A 16,673-nucleotide genomic window follows, 5' to 3' on the forward strand; every position below is an offset into this window, starting at 1 on the left:
GATGATGCGTGCCGAAGTGCAGCTTTGCAAGCTCTGCAGGCGTCTGGCATCTTTTACATTTATTTTTCAGTTTGTCAGGTAAAACATTTTTTTCTTACACACAGAAGGCCCGCAATCATAATGTTTAAGAACCACTGGAATAAAGCAAGGTTTTGTTTGTTACACATCACACATGAAATATTTGAACAATTCACTCTGTTTAAATATTTAATGAACGAATGAATACAATTAAATTAAATGAAAGATGACCAACCTCTGAACACGGTACACACGTGTCCATGGGGGTACTAGTGCAAGGATGCGGGCCACCAGTTCCACAAGTGTGCTTGGCGAGTAGCTCTTATAGCGCCCTGTCTTCCAGAGCTCGTACAGTCCAGTGCCTCGGATCACCAGTGTTGGGTATAGCTTCATTCCATCAGGGCGAAATGCAGGGTTTTCAAAGAACTCCTACAGAAAGATAAAAAAATCTTAAGGGAAGAAATGAGGCACAGCTAGCAGAACTGTACCTAAGTACAACTACCACATGACTAAAACCCACTACATTGCTTAAGGGTTTGAAAGACAAATGGTCCCACACACCACAAGAGACTTTCAAACATAATGTAGACTCCATGCTAAGGTGTACCAAGCTGTGACACGGTAGAACGAGCTGCAGGAGATGGCACAATTCACTACGTGTGATAAACAATGCATTGTACATTCATTCACACACACACACACACAAACAAACGCATTCACACAGAAATAAATATAAATACTATGTTGTGAACAGGATGGCTGCAGGGGTGGTGAAGTCAGACCAGAACAGAAACGAAAACAATGAATGGCTTGTGAAACAGACACTACAGCGCTCAGTATTTTATTAAATAATAGAAAATAAAATATTTAAACAAAACAAAAGGCATGTTGGCCAAAACAAGTAAGTATCGTGCTGGTGCATAAGCGAGTGGAAGAGACAGCGAGTGGGAGAAGTACAGGCGTGGAAAAGTACAGAGCAGTTTCGAAGCAGAAAGGAGAAATTGCATCTTGAATTGCTTTAATCAGAAAACAGAGGACATTGGGGAAACACAGCAGCAGCCGCGTGTGTTTTTGTGATAACAAACAAGCTGAAACTCGGAGCAGCTGATTCAAATTCAGCGCCGTTTTGAGACACGGGCGAGGGGAGGAGCCGACAGCACAGCAGAACAACGCAGTTAAACGAGGCAGTCTTCCCAGCGACAGCGAGTGGAAGCGACAGCGAGTGGGAGAAGTACAGGCGTGGAAAAGTACAGAGCAGTTTCGAAGCAGAAAGGAGAAATTGCATCTTGAATTGCTTTAATCAGAAAACAGAGGACATGGGGAAACACAGCAGCAGCCGCGTGTGTTTTTGTGATAACAAACAAGCTGAAACTCGGAGCAGCTGATTCAAATTCAGCGCCGTTTTGAGACACGGGCGAGGGGAGGAGCCGACAGCACAGCAGAACAACGCAGTTAAACGAGGCAGTCTTCCCAGCGACAGCGAGTGGAAGCGACAGCGAGTGGGAGAAGTACAGGCGTGGAAAAGTACAGAGCAGTTTCGAAGCAGTTTGAAAGCAGGTTGACAGCTGCAGAAGAAACTAAACTTAAAAAAAAAAAAAAAAAAAACCTCAACATGGTTTTCAAGCCAGTAATCTGTGACACCTGCTTGATGTGGGAAATCCGAGAAAACCCAGCGGAGCTAAACCAAGTGTGCGTAAAGTGCCGCGCGATCCAGGATTTGCATAAACTAGTAAGCATGCTAGAAATGGAGCTGGAAGAAGTGAGACAGCAACAGGATCTTGAGGAACTGGCACACCCACAATTCATGGAAGTCTGCATCACCCCTAACAGACTGAAAGCCACCAGGGAGATAGAAGGTCAGAACAGCTGGGTTCAGGTAGGCAGAAGCAGGGAAAAAAAGAAACTTCGTCAAACACAACCACCAGAAATCAAAACAACCAACAGATTTGAGTCACTTCAGAATTGTGATGAGCAGAACCAACAACAAGAGAATGAAAGGAACAACATCCAGGACCCTATTGACAGTGGTGACAAGACAGTAAAAAGAAGGGAGGTCATGATTGTTGGGGACTCCATATTGAGAAACACAGCAAGTTCAGTTCGCAGTTTGGACCCCCTTACTACAACAGTGTGCTGCCTTCCGGGAGCCTCGGTCAAGCACATCACTGAAAACGTGGACAGGCTCCTAGAACGAACAGGAGACGACCCGGTAGTAGTCGTCCACATCGGTACAAACAACATTGGAAGAGACAGACCAAAATCCCTGCAAAACAAATTCAGAGAGCTAGGAAGGAAATTAAAAGAGAAAACCAAAACTGTGGTATTTTCTGGTATACTACCCGCACCTTGCAAAGGACCATATGGACAGCTGGAAATAATAAATCAAAACCAATGGTTGAAGACGTGGTGCACACGGGAAGGCTTCACCTATCTTGATCATTGGACCACATTCTACAACGAGGACTATCTGTATAGACGGGATGGACTGCATTTAAATAACAAGGGAACTAGTCTACTTGGAGAAAAGATCCTCGAGCAGGTTCGGAAGCATTTAAACTAGAAAGGAAGGGGGGAGAAATCAACAAAAAAAACAGAAGGGAGACCGCATCAAAACAAGAACAACAACTCAGGTAAGACAACCATTAAATGTATTTATCTAAATGCTAGAAGTATCAGAAACAAAATTCTAGAACTTGAAGCTACTGCACTAACAGGTAACTATGATGTGATAGGTGTTACAGAAACGTGGTTATCTGAGAGTGATGGGGACGAATATAATATTTGTGGGTATACACTGTATAGGAAAGACAGGCAGGACAGAAGAGGAGGAGGGGTAGCGCTATACATAAGAAACAGTCTTGAAGCCCAGGTGTTAAACCTGGACAAAGAAAATAAAACCGAATCAATATGGGTCAGAATAACAGACAAAAATTCAAAAGCCATAATAATAGGAGCATGCTATAGACCGCCAGATTCAGACGGTGAGCAAAATAATCTGTTATACAATGACATTAGAAATGAGTGTAGCAAAGGAGAAGCCATACTAATGGGGGATTTCAACTTCCCCCAAATAAAATGGGAAAACCCGGTGGGTAGCGCGAAGGATGAAATAGAAATGGTGGAAATGACAAATGACTGCTTCCTAACACAATTTGTCAAGGCACCGACTAGAGGGGAGGCATGCCTTGATTTAGTCTTTTCAAATAACGAAGATAGAATAACTAAAACAGAGGTCAGAGAACCACTGGCAAACTCAGACCACAACATGGTCTCATTTGAAGTGTTTTTTAAATCCCCAAAAGTAAAGACTAAAGCTAAGGTTTACAATTTTAGAAAAGCAAACTATGAAGGCATGAAACAGAGACTAACAGAAGTAGATTGGAGTAAAATAGAGAAAACACCCACAGAAGAAGGATGGTTGTTCTTCAAAAATGTAGTACTAGAGGCGCAAAACAATTACATCCCTAAAGTAGACAAATCTAAATGTAAAACTAAATTGCCAAAATGGTTTAATAGATCAATTAAAAAAAATATTCAGCGAAAAAAGGCACTTTACAGAGCATTAAAAAAGGACCAAAAAGAAAGTACACAGAAAGAGTACACAGAACTGCAAATGCAAGTCAAAAAGGAAGTTAGAAAGGCCAAGAGAGAAATAGAAATGAACATTGCTAAGGGAGCTAAAACCAATTCCAAAATGTTTTTTCCAATATTACAACAGCAAGAGAACATTCAAAGAGGAGATTAAATGTTTAAGAGATACAAATGGCAAAATCGTAGAGGAAGAAAAAAAAATAGCAAATATGTTAAATGATTACTTTTCACAAGTTTTTACAAAGGAAGATACTGACAACATGCCCCACATGTCATCCAGTTCCTATCCAGTTTTAAATAACTTTAGCATAACTGAGGCAGAAGTGTTAAAGGGACTAGGAGCTCTTAAAATAAACAAATCCCCTGGGCCGGATGAGATCCTCCCAGTAGTACTCAAAGAAATGAAAGAAGTAATTTACAAACCGCTAACCAAGATCATGCAGCAGTCTCTTGACACAGGGGTGGTACCGACAGACTGGAAAATTGCAAACGTAATACCGATCCACAAAAAGGGAAACAAAACTGAACCAGGTAACTACAGACCAGTAAGCCTGACTTCTATTATATGCAAACTTATGGAAACTATAATAAGATCCAAAATGGAAAATTACCTATATGGTAACAGGGTACTGGGAGACAGTCAACATGGTTTTAGGAAAGGGAGATCGTGTCTAACTAACTTGCTTGATTTTTTTGAGGATGCAACATCGATAATGGATAATTGCAAAGCATATGACATGGTTTATTTAGATTTCCAGAAAGCTTTTGACAAAGTCCCGCACAAAAGATTAATTCTCAAACTGAACGCAGTTGGGATTCAAGGAAACACATGTACATGGATTAGGGAGTGGTTAACATGTAGAAAACAAAAAGTACTGATTAGAGGAAAAACCTCAGAAATGGAGTGTGGTAACCAGCGGTGTACCACAGGGATCAGTATTAGGTCCTCTGCTATTCCTAATCTACATTAATGATTTAGATTCTGGTATAGTAAGCAAACTTGTTAAATTTGCAGACGACACAAAAGTAGGAGGAGTGGCAAACACTGTTGCAGCAGCAAAGGTCATTCAAAATGATCTAGACAAGATTCAGAACTGGGCAGACACATGGCAAATGACATTTAATAGAGAAAAGTGTAAGGTACTGCACGCAGGAAATAAAAATGTACATTATAAATATCATATGGGAGATATTGAAATTGGAGAAGGAATCTATGAAAAAGACCTAGGAGTTTTTGTTGACTCAGAAATGTCTTCATCTAGACAATGTGGGGAAGCTATAAAAAAGGCTAACAAGATACTCGGATACATTGTGAAAAGTGTTGAATTTAAATCAAGGGAAGTAATGTTAAAACTGTACAATGCACTTGTAAGACCTCATCTTGAATATTGTGTGCAGTTCTGGTCACCTCGCTATAAAAAAGATATTGCTGCTCTAGAAAGAGTGCAAAGAAGAGCGACCAGAATTATTCCGGGCTTAAAAGGCATGTCATATGCAGACAGGCTAAAAGAATTGAATCTGTTCAGTCTTGAACAAAGAAGACTACGTGGCGACCTAATTCAAGCATTCAAAATTCTAAAAGGTATTGACAGTGTCGACGCAAGGGACTTTTTCAGCCTGAAAAAAGAAACAAGGACCAGGGGTCACAAATGGAGTTTAGAAAAAGGGGTATTCAGAACAGAAAATAGGAGACACTTTTTTACACAGAGAATTGTGAGGGTCTGGAATCAACTCCCCAGTAATGTTGTTGAAGCTGACACCCTGGGATCCTTCAAGAAGCTGCTTGATGAGATTTTGGGATCAATAAGCTACTAACAACCAAACGAGCAAGATGGGCCGAATGGCCTCCTCTCGTTTGTAAACTTTCTTATGTTCTTATGTTCTTATAAATTATCTCCTGTCTACACGCTAATTCTCTACTCCAACCACTTTCCTGAGTGCAGACAGCTGCAGGCTTTTATACAGGTAACCATCTCCCGAAAATCAAATAATACTGGCTTTCGCCATCATATTTACATATAAATCATAATACAAATACAATAATAAACAAAGGGACGGGACACTCCGCCACATATGTACATATATGCATGCATACACAATAATTAACTTACCTCCACAAATAGACTGATAAAAAGAAATGCGCATATATATATATATATATATATATATATATATATATATATATATATATATATATATATATATATATATATATATATATATATATATATATATATATAATGATTTCCATTACATGAGAGTAGATGTTAAAACTTCGCCAAGATAAGCACCAACTAAAACGTAGCTTTACAGTAAACTAATGTGATCCATCTGCACTTCCATCCACTTGCATTTCTTTCCATTTGATGACGCAGATATCCTACTGCCTGGTGTTGATGGCTGAAGTGTAATGCTGGCTCCAGGGATCAGCTTAATTTGCTTCCCCAGTGCATCACGACACACAACGGCTGCGATGCTGGCTCTGGGGATCAACGCAGTGAGGTCTCCCCAGCGCATCAGCATGACAGCCGTCTGGATTGAGCCAAGTAGGGTACATCTCTGGGGTCTTCAAGTGGGCACTTTCCGTCCTCGTTTCTTCGTCGACTAGCCCACACATAGTATCAAAAGACACTTATCACTATTATAACACATTTATTTTTGATATATAAATGATGGACATTGACAATTTTTTTTTTTTTTTTTTTTTTTTTTTTTTTTTTTTAAATCACTCAATCCTTCATCCTTGACCATGACACGCTTGAACGACTAGGACTAAAGTATATGCACTTAATCACCTAATTAGTAATTAGTGAGACAGTTGATTGGACAGTGGATATAGAGTGATTTCAGCTGTTGAACTGCAAGCTTGAATAAAAGCAATAAACAAAAAAAAAACACAACATGACACGTCTGTTAAGAGAGCAGCACCTTCATGTAAATTAGCATATTGGAGGCTGGACAAGGGCAGCGTACTGTGGCTCGCTGTCTTGGGTGCTCACAGCCAGCAATTTCAAACCTGGCGAGACTGTATATCCAGACACACTCTGTCAATGACAGGCCACGAACTGCAAGAACAAGAGTCACAACACCTGCCCAAGATCGACAGATCATTCTGCAGCATCTTCGTGAGGTTAATTGTTAATCAGCACAATTAAAAGTCACTGCACCTGCTCTAAAACAGTGTTTGTCATTTTTCGATCACATCTAGTGAATTTTATCCAAATATAAGTGATAAGTTTCTTTTGATGCTCAAATATAAGTGATACATTCCTTTTGATGCTTAAATATAAGTGGTAAGTTTCTTTTGAGGCTCAGTATATATAAAGAGAGAACTTAGTTTTTTAATGGAACTTTTTATCACAACTGTCCATCGCGTTCCTTTTCTTGCTAGGATGTTAATTATAGCAGCTCCTATGCTCAGAGACAGGTTAACCATGTCTCTCTGAAGGAAGGTAATTTATAATGTTGATAAAAGACTATGCTCCAAGCAGAAGATAACAGTGAGAGGAAAATAAATGTACAAACCAGAGCTTCACATTTCAATTCAGTAGTTTAGTCGTTCCACTTGCAAAGTTAACTGGCTGCTAAAAATACCTCTCCCTCCACCCCTTCTCTGATCAACACTTCACATTTCTCTGTTATCTGGTCCATTACCCGCTGATCAGTGCAAGATGAGCTTACCTAATCCCTCACAGCATAAAAGGTGCACTGTTGTGCCTTCCAAAACTCGTCTTCCAGGTCCTGAAACTCAAGGTCTAGTCTTTGAGAATCAGTCTGACAATCCAATTCAAGCCTACGTTTTTGGCAGTCGAGTCCTCGTCTTCCAAGCACACGGATTCAAAATAAAGTGAAAGTGCACACTTTTGAATAAATGCAGTCCTTCTGTGTGTGGCATCACAATGTTCTCTAATGTTATGACTTATAGTAGTATAAATGGAGGCTGCATTTATTAAATATAAGGTATCATTTAAAGTATATCAAGTCAACAGTTCAGAGGCTTGTCCTAAATTCTATACACCGGCAACAATAGTGTTTCTTTAAAAGTACATTATTTCTACATTGTACATGGATTAGACCTAGATCATACATGTACCTAATCTGTATGTATACAATACGTAAATATATATATATATAATATATATATATATATATATATATATATATATATATATATATATATATATATATATATATGTTTTGTTAGTTTTTGTTTGAGTAAAACATTGTAGCTTTTAATTAGATCCTCATTCATCTACTCACCTTGCACTAGTTAACCTGATTGGATTGCTTCATTAGGACATTCAACCTGCTTCCTGGACCTTATTTCTATAGAATATCTCTGATAAGCATTTGGTCCAGCTATTACTCACATTAAGAAAGACGAAAAAAGCCGTCACTGCCCAAGTACACAAACAGAAATGTGACTGACTGCTGAGAAAAAACGAACAAAAACGTCATTGCTCGATTTCGAATTATCTATTTTCAAAGAATCTTTATTAGCTTCCTGAGGAATTGAAGAGAAGCTGTTACAGTTTCAGCATTTAGGCTAGCTATTAGGATCAGTTCTAACAAACACTACCAGCTTGGACAGATCGGAAATGCTGATCAGATGCCCATATTTTCTGACATGCCCCAAGCAATACCACAGTTCACAAAAAGGGTGAAAAACAGGTGCGAGTAATCACAACATCTTAAGCTTAGGGGACACTAGTCTACATGTTGCTAGAAAAATGTAGCAAGGGATATGTTTTTTGTAGAAAGTGACATGCAAGCTACAAGTTGCAAGCAACTGTATCAAAGGGTTGTTGATTTTGTTCAATTAACATTACATCATAGAATAAATCAGCCAATGAAAGTGATGTCAAAAGTCATGTGTGGTGGAGTGTCCCGTCCCTTTATGTTTATTAGTGTTTTATGTTGTCTGTAGTGTGTTAATGTTGGTGTTTATGTATAAAATACACGGCATATAAATATGGGTTACGAGCACAAATGTTTATGTGTGTGTATATTTGTATTTAGGTACAAGGATTGCACAGCACTTCACGTGCAGGTAAAATGTAATATGTGGGCACGGGAAATTACACTTAATTCACGTGCAGTTGTACAGAGACTCCAATTGAATTATTAGCAATAGCGTCTCGGTACAGCTGCATAAAAGCAACATATTTTCACTCACTCGGGGTTGTGTGTTCAGTGAGTGGAGAACGGGATTGGAGACGGAGGTAACAGTAAAGTAATAGCAAATCATAATACCAGCTCACCGTGTTTGTCTTTGTAGTCCGTTTTGTTTGTCTCTTTGTTTTGGCTAAAGTGCCGTGTCTTGTGTTTTGTTTGTCTTTGTCTGTGCATTTATAAAATGCTGAGCACAACCATGCGCTCAGCTTCACCAAAACTCCACGGCTCTCTGTTTATTCTGTGTTGGTTCCTGGTTCTGTTCTGACGTCACCCACTACAGCCGTCTTTGTGACATCATGTAACTAGTTTCTACAGTTGGTGGAGAAAATGAATGTGGATCCAGTGTGGGACACTGTGAGGAAGATTTTCCTTATTGATTTTTTTCAGGGTGATATTTTTTTTCTTTTTTTTATATAGGTGATATTGGCAAGTAAATAAGTGTTAAAATTGGTCCATTTCTGGTAGTTAATGACCAATTTGTTGGTAATGTCACGAGATGTAGTGCTTCAAAGTCGACAAAATTATTAATACTATATTCCTTGAAAAAAACGGTTTGACATTATAGTTTAACATTAGAAATTACAACAAAAAAAAGCCGGTTTGTTAATGATGCTGAAGCATTAGAACATTCATGTTAAACTGCATTGGTATGTTAACAGTGTGTTAATGCCATGGTAACGGCATGTTATCTGTGTGTTAACGATTTCTAAGTGTGTTAACAGTATGTTACGTTTAAGTTCCAAGTTGTGTTTCCACTGGTAATTTTGTCACAAATAAAAGCTTTTATACAACTTATCCCTTTCCTGTCCGACATCATAAAAAAGACATCAAGCACAGTTCTCTAGTCATTTTTTTCTCCGGAAAAAGCAGAGAAAATCTTTCAATGGCCAAGTGAGGAGACGAAAAAAAAGAGGGGGGCGGATCTGAGCAATACACCCAGTCCCTGCAGCACAGACCTAACACGGACATAAACAAACAAAACAGCTGCTTCCAAATACAGCGCTCAAAGAATATCACAGACATCTGCAGAGTTTTATGAAATGTACAGTAATAAAATAACGACTTGGATCGCATTATTGAGGAGTTTGGTGATAAAATGAGTGATCAGGAGATGATTTATCAGAATGCACCACTATGAAGAGGTATGTGACAAATAAAGCGAACAAAGAGTGGGGCGGGGCTGGAGATGCATTACTGAGTGTCCTGTTGATATGCAGTGCCTTTTAAACCTGTTTTACTTTGCATAAAGTTACTTTTAAACAGCGTGTGTGAAAACAAATTGGACCTGACAGGTGCTGAAAAAATGGACCGCTAAGAGTTAACAGTAATGTATAACGTCCTACTTTTTGTTTAAAGCCGTTTGAACACTGCAGTTCATTAGACGCACAGTTACCAATATCCGATTTGCAGAAAAAAAAATCCTCACTTGGCATAATTAGGAATTCTGTTAAAAAAATATAACAAATAAAAAAACAATAAATCACATTTCAACTTCTCCCTATTTACAATTAGTTTGACTTGCACGTTTATTTACACAAAACAGAAAAAACATTCAAGCCAAAAACATTTAAAAAAAAAAAATCAGGGTATTGTTTTCTGTGTTGTCCAACATTCTATCCACAATTTCTACATACTGTATAGTGTCCCCTGTAATTTGAAGGAACAATATAGAAGCAACAGATTTTATTCTACATTTTCTAGCAACATGTAGACTAGTGTGTCCTTGGCTTTAGATTCAAAGGAATATGGTAATTAAAAGATGCAAACCTAACCTAACTAGGTTTCCTTTTTAGGAATAAGAAGTTGTTCTTTGTTTTTTATTTCTCAGCGTGGCAGATCAAAGCTAGCGACTGTTACTACTCTACCTGTTTTGGACTATGGTGATTTTATCTATCAGTTTGCTTCCAAGCAGTCTTTGCAAAAATTGGATGTAATATTTAATTCGTGTTTGCGTCAGCATCCCTGTAGACACGTGAGGGGGTATCGCCATCAGATGTGGAATCAGGGTCTTCGTCTGATCCCTCATCAGAGGCCTGGGAGGTGGGCCTGGAACAGTGGTGCAAGGTATGAGCCCACAGCTGGACTTGCTCGCCTGGTTTGCGGGAGCGCCACTGCTGATGCCTGGGGTATGGCTAGTAGGGGTACTGCTGCTTGGGCTGCCTTAGCTACAACCTTTTGTTTTGCCCATTCTGTGAGGAATTGGAAAAAGAGATCCTTATCTGCTGCTGGGATAGGATGGGTGGCAGTTGAAACAGAAGACAGAGGGTCTGGAGCTGTTCTCATTTTTGCTGGTGCGGAGGTGGCAGTAGTACTAGTACTGTTTTTTTTCCCTAGATTTTGGCCTGAGTTGATTCCTGCCAAGGAGAAGCGCTTGACCCTTTAGCAGACACAGGCCCCGAATGGCCTCCTCTCATTTGTAACGTTTCTTATGTTTTGTGTTCTTATGTTCTAGTTGACTGAGCTGTGGCACCTGCCACAAACCTTGTGACGCATTAAACGTGTCTCTAGCCGGTTTTAAAATAACCACAATAAGCCTGGCTAGACAATCAGTTTTTCTTTTTAAATGACATAATATGGACAGATTAAAATAAATAAAGAAATCACTGTACTGCAAAAGGTAAAGAATATATAATTATCTACCCGTTTGTAGATTAGTAGACTTAGTTTTTGTTCTACGTATGCAATTAACAGTATGGTCCTTTAAGCTGAGGTAAAAGTACCTGTCTCGGGTCATTACTTTTAAAAGGGGAGTGGTAAAAACTTCAGGGGTGTGAGTGTGTTTTTTTCACATCTGGTGGGATTCCGCTTAGATTTGATTGCTCACTGTATCTTTTGGGGGGGGTAAACAGGGTGTATTAGAAATTAAAAAGTTTGTTTTCAGCCAGTTTGAATAGACTTTTTCCCTGGACGAACCTTGCATCATAATACAACTCTGCTGCTTACCATCTTCACATTATGCTGTGGATTACAAACCTAACGAAGAACATACACAAGTCTAAAGCGGATACCAGAAGATCTTTTTGCTTTTTTTCTCTTGAATGGGTGAGGTAACCACAGTTTATTTTCTCGCTGGATTGCTGTGTTGGAATACTAATCTATGGATATTTGTTTTTCTTATGCATATTTTTTTTGCTAATGAGCTCTTAGCCCATTTTTGTTGTTTTTTTTCTGTTGGTTATTTTTTGCTAAGAGGAGATTACAAATATTATTTTAGACTTTGGAAGGACTTTAACTGAACACTGTGCTGATGAGATTGCTTTGTTACTTGTGTGGATTATTTTCTGGTTGTGGGATTTGGAACTCAGCACAACTTTGCTTGTATGTACATTATGGTTGTGTTAATACATTATTTTTGTCTTTGTTTATGAGAAAATAATACAAGTCTAGTGTTTACTTTGCTGTCAATCAGTCCTTCTGTTCCTAAAGGTTTTTATATTTTTGTATTCAGGAGCAGTAACTAGCCCCAATTCTGAGAACTATCAGCAAAGGGCTGTTTGTTACAAAGCACCCTGCATATTTACCACACTGTGCTGAATTGAAGTGTCACTGACTCCCATAACCTGCTAAGCCTTGGATTTATACCTTCTATCACTGTAATTATCATATTACAGCAAGAGGAACAGGGGGGAAAATGAAGATAATAAAAAACAGGCCAGGGATCAAAATTCCACATTTCCAACATTTTGTTTTTGTCATTCAGTCACCAGGAGTGGTAGTGAAAGTATATTGCCCATTTTAATTTTAACTATATCATTAAAGTTGACAGTTTTAACATGGAAACACCTCTTTTTAGTTTACTAGTTATAAACATTTAGAAAATCTATAAACTATTTTTCAGTTGACTTTATTTTTAGTGTGCTTGTGTTAGTTACCTGTAGATTTGTAGAATCTTTGATGAAAGTGCAACTTAACCGACAGTTGGCCGGTTTAGAAATTAACTTTTTGAGGAGGTGACCACTTGGACCACCAGTCAGAAAGAACTGGTGGCCCATTAGAGATGTTGGTGGCCCCTAATTTTTCTAAGTGAATTTAAATAAATCTGGTAAATAACACAGCGTGAACAAAATAACTGATGCAAACTGAATTTTGTTTAATTTTAACAAAAGTATATCACACCTTTAAATTGAATGACACTGTCTGCATCAGCAGTGGAGAAAGGCACTACTAATTATTATTTGAATGATAGACACTTTACTCAGATATTAAATGTTCATCACAAAACTCCACCGAATTAACTACAAAGTAGTTTAATTCAATGTTTTTTTTGTTTTTTTTTAAACTATTGTCTATTCTTAAAGTGTCAAAATACACATTTTCAGTAGCATTACTGAGGTTTTTTATTTGCTGAAAAAGCAAGTGAAAACTGTCAAATTAAACCCAAATAAAACACAAAATAAAACAAATGTGGAAAAGGTGGTACTGTACAATGAAAAAAAAAACATTGGGCTATTATCATAACCCCGGTTCACTGAAATAGAAATGTAACCATTACCATACAGGTATTAACACTAGAATGACCGCGTTTACAGGCATATACCTAGAACAACCATGACCAGTCAATATGACCGCGTATTAACAACACAAATATTACGATGAAAGGACAAATAACTTAAATTACACTGTGTAACACAATTTTTGTTCCTGGGTAGTAAGTGTAATTTCCTAATTGCTTATGCCTCAAAAGTATAGAAAATGGCTATTATTCCCCACAAACTTTGCATTTGTGACCAGGACAGGTAAATTTCAAAATATCACTATTTCCAATGAGAAAACGGGCGCTTTTGTGTCTTTTCATTCACATAAAGTCAGAAAAAAACAACATATGAATCCAAATTAACATGTATTTATACTAAAGTAATACAAAAATGACTACAAAAGATTTAAAAGTGAGTAGTTTTTCGAGATTTACGATTATACTGTAAATTTACAGGCTGACAAAGGGCGTATGCTCAGCTGCCCAAAGGTAGGGTCTGAGAAGCTGTTGCCATCAAGCCCAGAAGTGTCGGGAACATCATTACCGTGAGCACAATGTTGAGCTAAAAGAGCTCCAAACAGGTGGCTATTCTTTGCACTCTGCCATCCAACAGAGTGGACAGCATGGCCTTTGAGTCCAAGCACACTCCTAGATAAGAGGCTGTCTGAGAAGGCATGAGCTGGCTCTTCGCATGAACCAGTTCCAAACATCACCTCTGGCAGCAGGCGCAGCCAGCTGTGCTGATCTTTGAGGCTGCTGGGGCCTAGGGCACCAGTTTGCCGCTGGTTTATGAACACGAGGTGGTCACTTGGGAAGCAGGCAAACCAGCTCCTCCTTGGATTCCTGCGTGCGATGAGAGCACTGCATCTTGTCCACCGCGAGACCAAATGTATGCCCTTGTGTAATCGGGGTGTTTAACAGCAGTGTCTTGTCCTAGTCAGGCATGCATGCCTGGGAAAGCCAAAGCTGCCTATGTGCATCTACAAGCACAGCCAGGTTCCTACCCAAAGACTGCCCGTTGAGTTTGGACACACAGAGCAGGTTCTTGTTAACCATGCGCAGCTCATCGTGGTGATGGCCTGTGGTTCTCAGAAAGGGACCTCAGCAAAGGGCACTGGTAGGCTACCACGATGCTATTATATGCCCAGCCTTGCAGTGAACATACTGGCTGAATAGGCATGATTGAGGATCACCTCAGGAGACCCATAAGTACATAAAGTTTACAAACGAGAGGCCATTTGACCTATCTTTCTCATTTGGTTGTTTGTAGCTTATTGATCCCAGAATCTCATCAAGCAGCTTCTTGAAGGATCCCAGGGTGTCAGCTTCAACCCAGCACTGCTTGTTGGGGCAGGTAGTGTCCTTGGACAGGAACGCTAATTAGACACCTGGACCAAGATGGCAATAGAAGCCTCCACCAGCCCAGCTTCTCCGCATCATAGGGTGTCCATCGACCGGGAAACAGCATGAGCTGTTACCGGGTGATCACTGAAAGACTGGATTTCAAAAAGAAAATCCAGGTGCACTGGTGAGGACACGTCAAAGATGTACTGCCTTTGTTTGCCTTCTGTAGGCTAGGGTGCTTGCAAAATTGCAGTGGCCCCTTTGATAAGTGGCAGAAGATTTGTCCCACAAATAATGATTGGTTTGGTTGCTGTCTAAACCTTTGACTGTTAAAATAAGCCCTATTGATGGCTGCACCTTTCCTGGATGTTGGGCACAATCTAATGGTCTGTCTTGCCTCCATCTGTGCCTGGAAGTCCTTGAGGCCAGTGCCGAAGAGTAGGTCCCCTCTAAAAGGGTGGTTCCAGTATCTTTGTGTGTCAGGGGTTAAGGCCGCTGTTTTCATATGCAGGCATCGTTTTACAGATGCAGCACTAGCCACAGCCCTAGCATTGGTGTCTATGCTATTGCATGCAGTCTGTAACTGGATTTTTGCCCTCTTCTGCAATCTGCATGACTAGTTCAATGTTCTCCGGAGTAGGAGTCTGTAAGAAAGCAGACAGATAGCTCCCCATCTTTTATGGTTTTCTGGTATCCTGTAAAACTTGTAACTCTGGGAATATTTGGTGCAGCAAAAGCTGGCTTACCCCATAAAAAAATCAATGGACCTCCAAACTGCCTCATGGAAGGGGAAACCTTCAAAGGCTTTCCTATCCTTTGCATCAATGATGCTTAGGAAATCATTCTCTTCAGTACCCGTCTGGGTAGTAATTTTGAGGGATGATGAAATTCTTTTTAAAACCGCATCTGCATTAGTATACACAATTGCAGTACCGTCTCCAGCAACTGAAGCGTCTTCATCTGGCCCGGAGTCTGTGACATTATCGTCTCCCAGGCTGTGTGCATCTGCAGAGTAATACTGCTCCCACACAATCCACTCTGTTGCATTATCAGAAACCACCGGCCGGTCTACTTGCTGGGGAGGCACAGCAAGTGCCTTGAGCTCTCAAACTCCTGCAGCCACTGGAAAAAAAAGACCTTTGGTCATTGTTGGCATCGTTACCTGTGCAGGAGTTGGTTGGAATTTCAGTTAAGGATGCCACTGTTTTCACAAGCATGTCTTAACCATTAATGTCACGGTGTGTTTTGCAGTTCTCTTTCTTGGGGGAGACAGGATGTCCTGTTTCTCCCTGCAACTGCTTAGCCTTTTTGTTGTTGAGGATGAACAGCAAGTTCTTTCCAACAGTGGAGCTGGGTACGAAACCCCGCTACCACCCCTGCGATGACTCGGGAGCGGTGAAGACGAACACGACCTCCAAAGCATATGCCGTCAGCCGACTGCTTCTTTTTTCACTCCGCAGGCCCCACATGCAGCCAACTCAGAGCTACAGCGTCGGAGGACAACGCAGCTCTGGGCAGCTTACAGGTAAGATTGCAGTGGCCCAGCCTGTCTACAGGGGTAGCTGGTGCGTGGTGAGCCAAGAACATCCCGGGAGACCTAAGCCCTCCCCCCCGGGCGGTGCTCGGCCAATTGTGTGCCGCCTTCTGGGAGCTCCCATCCACAGTCAGCAGTGGAATAGCCTGGAATCGAACCGGCGACATTATTCAGGACTTTGACCCATGCCCTTTGGCTTATTTATTTTATTTCTTAGCAGACGCCCTTATCCTGGGAGACTTACAGTTGTATACAAAAAATATATAGTACAATTGAGAGCAATATATAAAATACATTGACTTCAGTCCTAACAAGAGCAAATACAAAACACAGTACGATTTGATATTGGGACTGAAGAGAGTCGTCATTTTGAGTCATAATGTTATTACTGTTCAAGGGCGTAGGTTTTGTTTGAACACTGGTGGGGACACAATTTTTTAGGGGGACAGTGTCTCGGTCGCTAGGGGGGTCTGGGGGCTTGCCCTCACGGGAATAATTTTTTTTGGAGAGCTGTTAAATGGTCACTTCTGGTGGCTT

The 16,673-nt window shown here is 40.1% G+C and overlaps 1 protein-coding gene across 1 annotated transcript in view; it reads right to left on the minus strand.

The window, feature by feature from the left end:
• The window catches only part of elp3 (elongator acetyltransferase complex subunit 3), a 162,900-nt gene that overhangs the window by 59,384 nt on the left and 86,843 nt on the right, over window positions 1-16,673 (minus strand). The window contains exon 10 of the mRNA XM_041250697.1: window positions 254-447. Within this exon, the coding sequence (XP_041106631.1) occupies window positions 254-447 (194 nt within the window). The remainder of the gene's footprint in view (window positions 1-253; window positions 448-16,673) is intronic.

The sequence above is a fragment of the Polyodon spathula genome, chromosome 5 (assembly GCF_017654505.1).
Source record: "Polyodon spathula isolate WHYD16114869_AA chromosome 5, ASM1765450v1, whole genome shotgun sequence".
Classification (NCBI taxonomy): Eukaryota; Metazoa; Chordata; class Actinopteri; order Acipenseriformes; family Polyodontidae; genus Polyodon; species Polyodon spathula.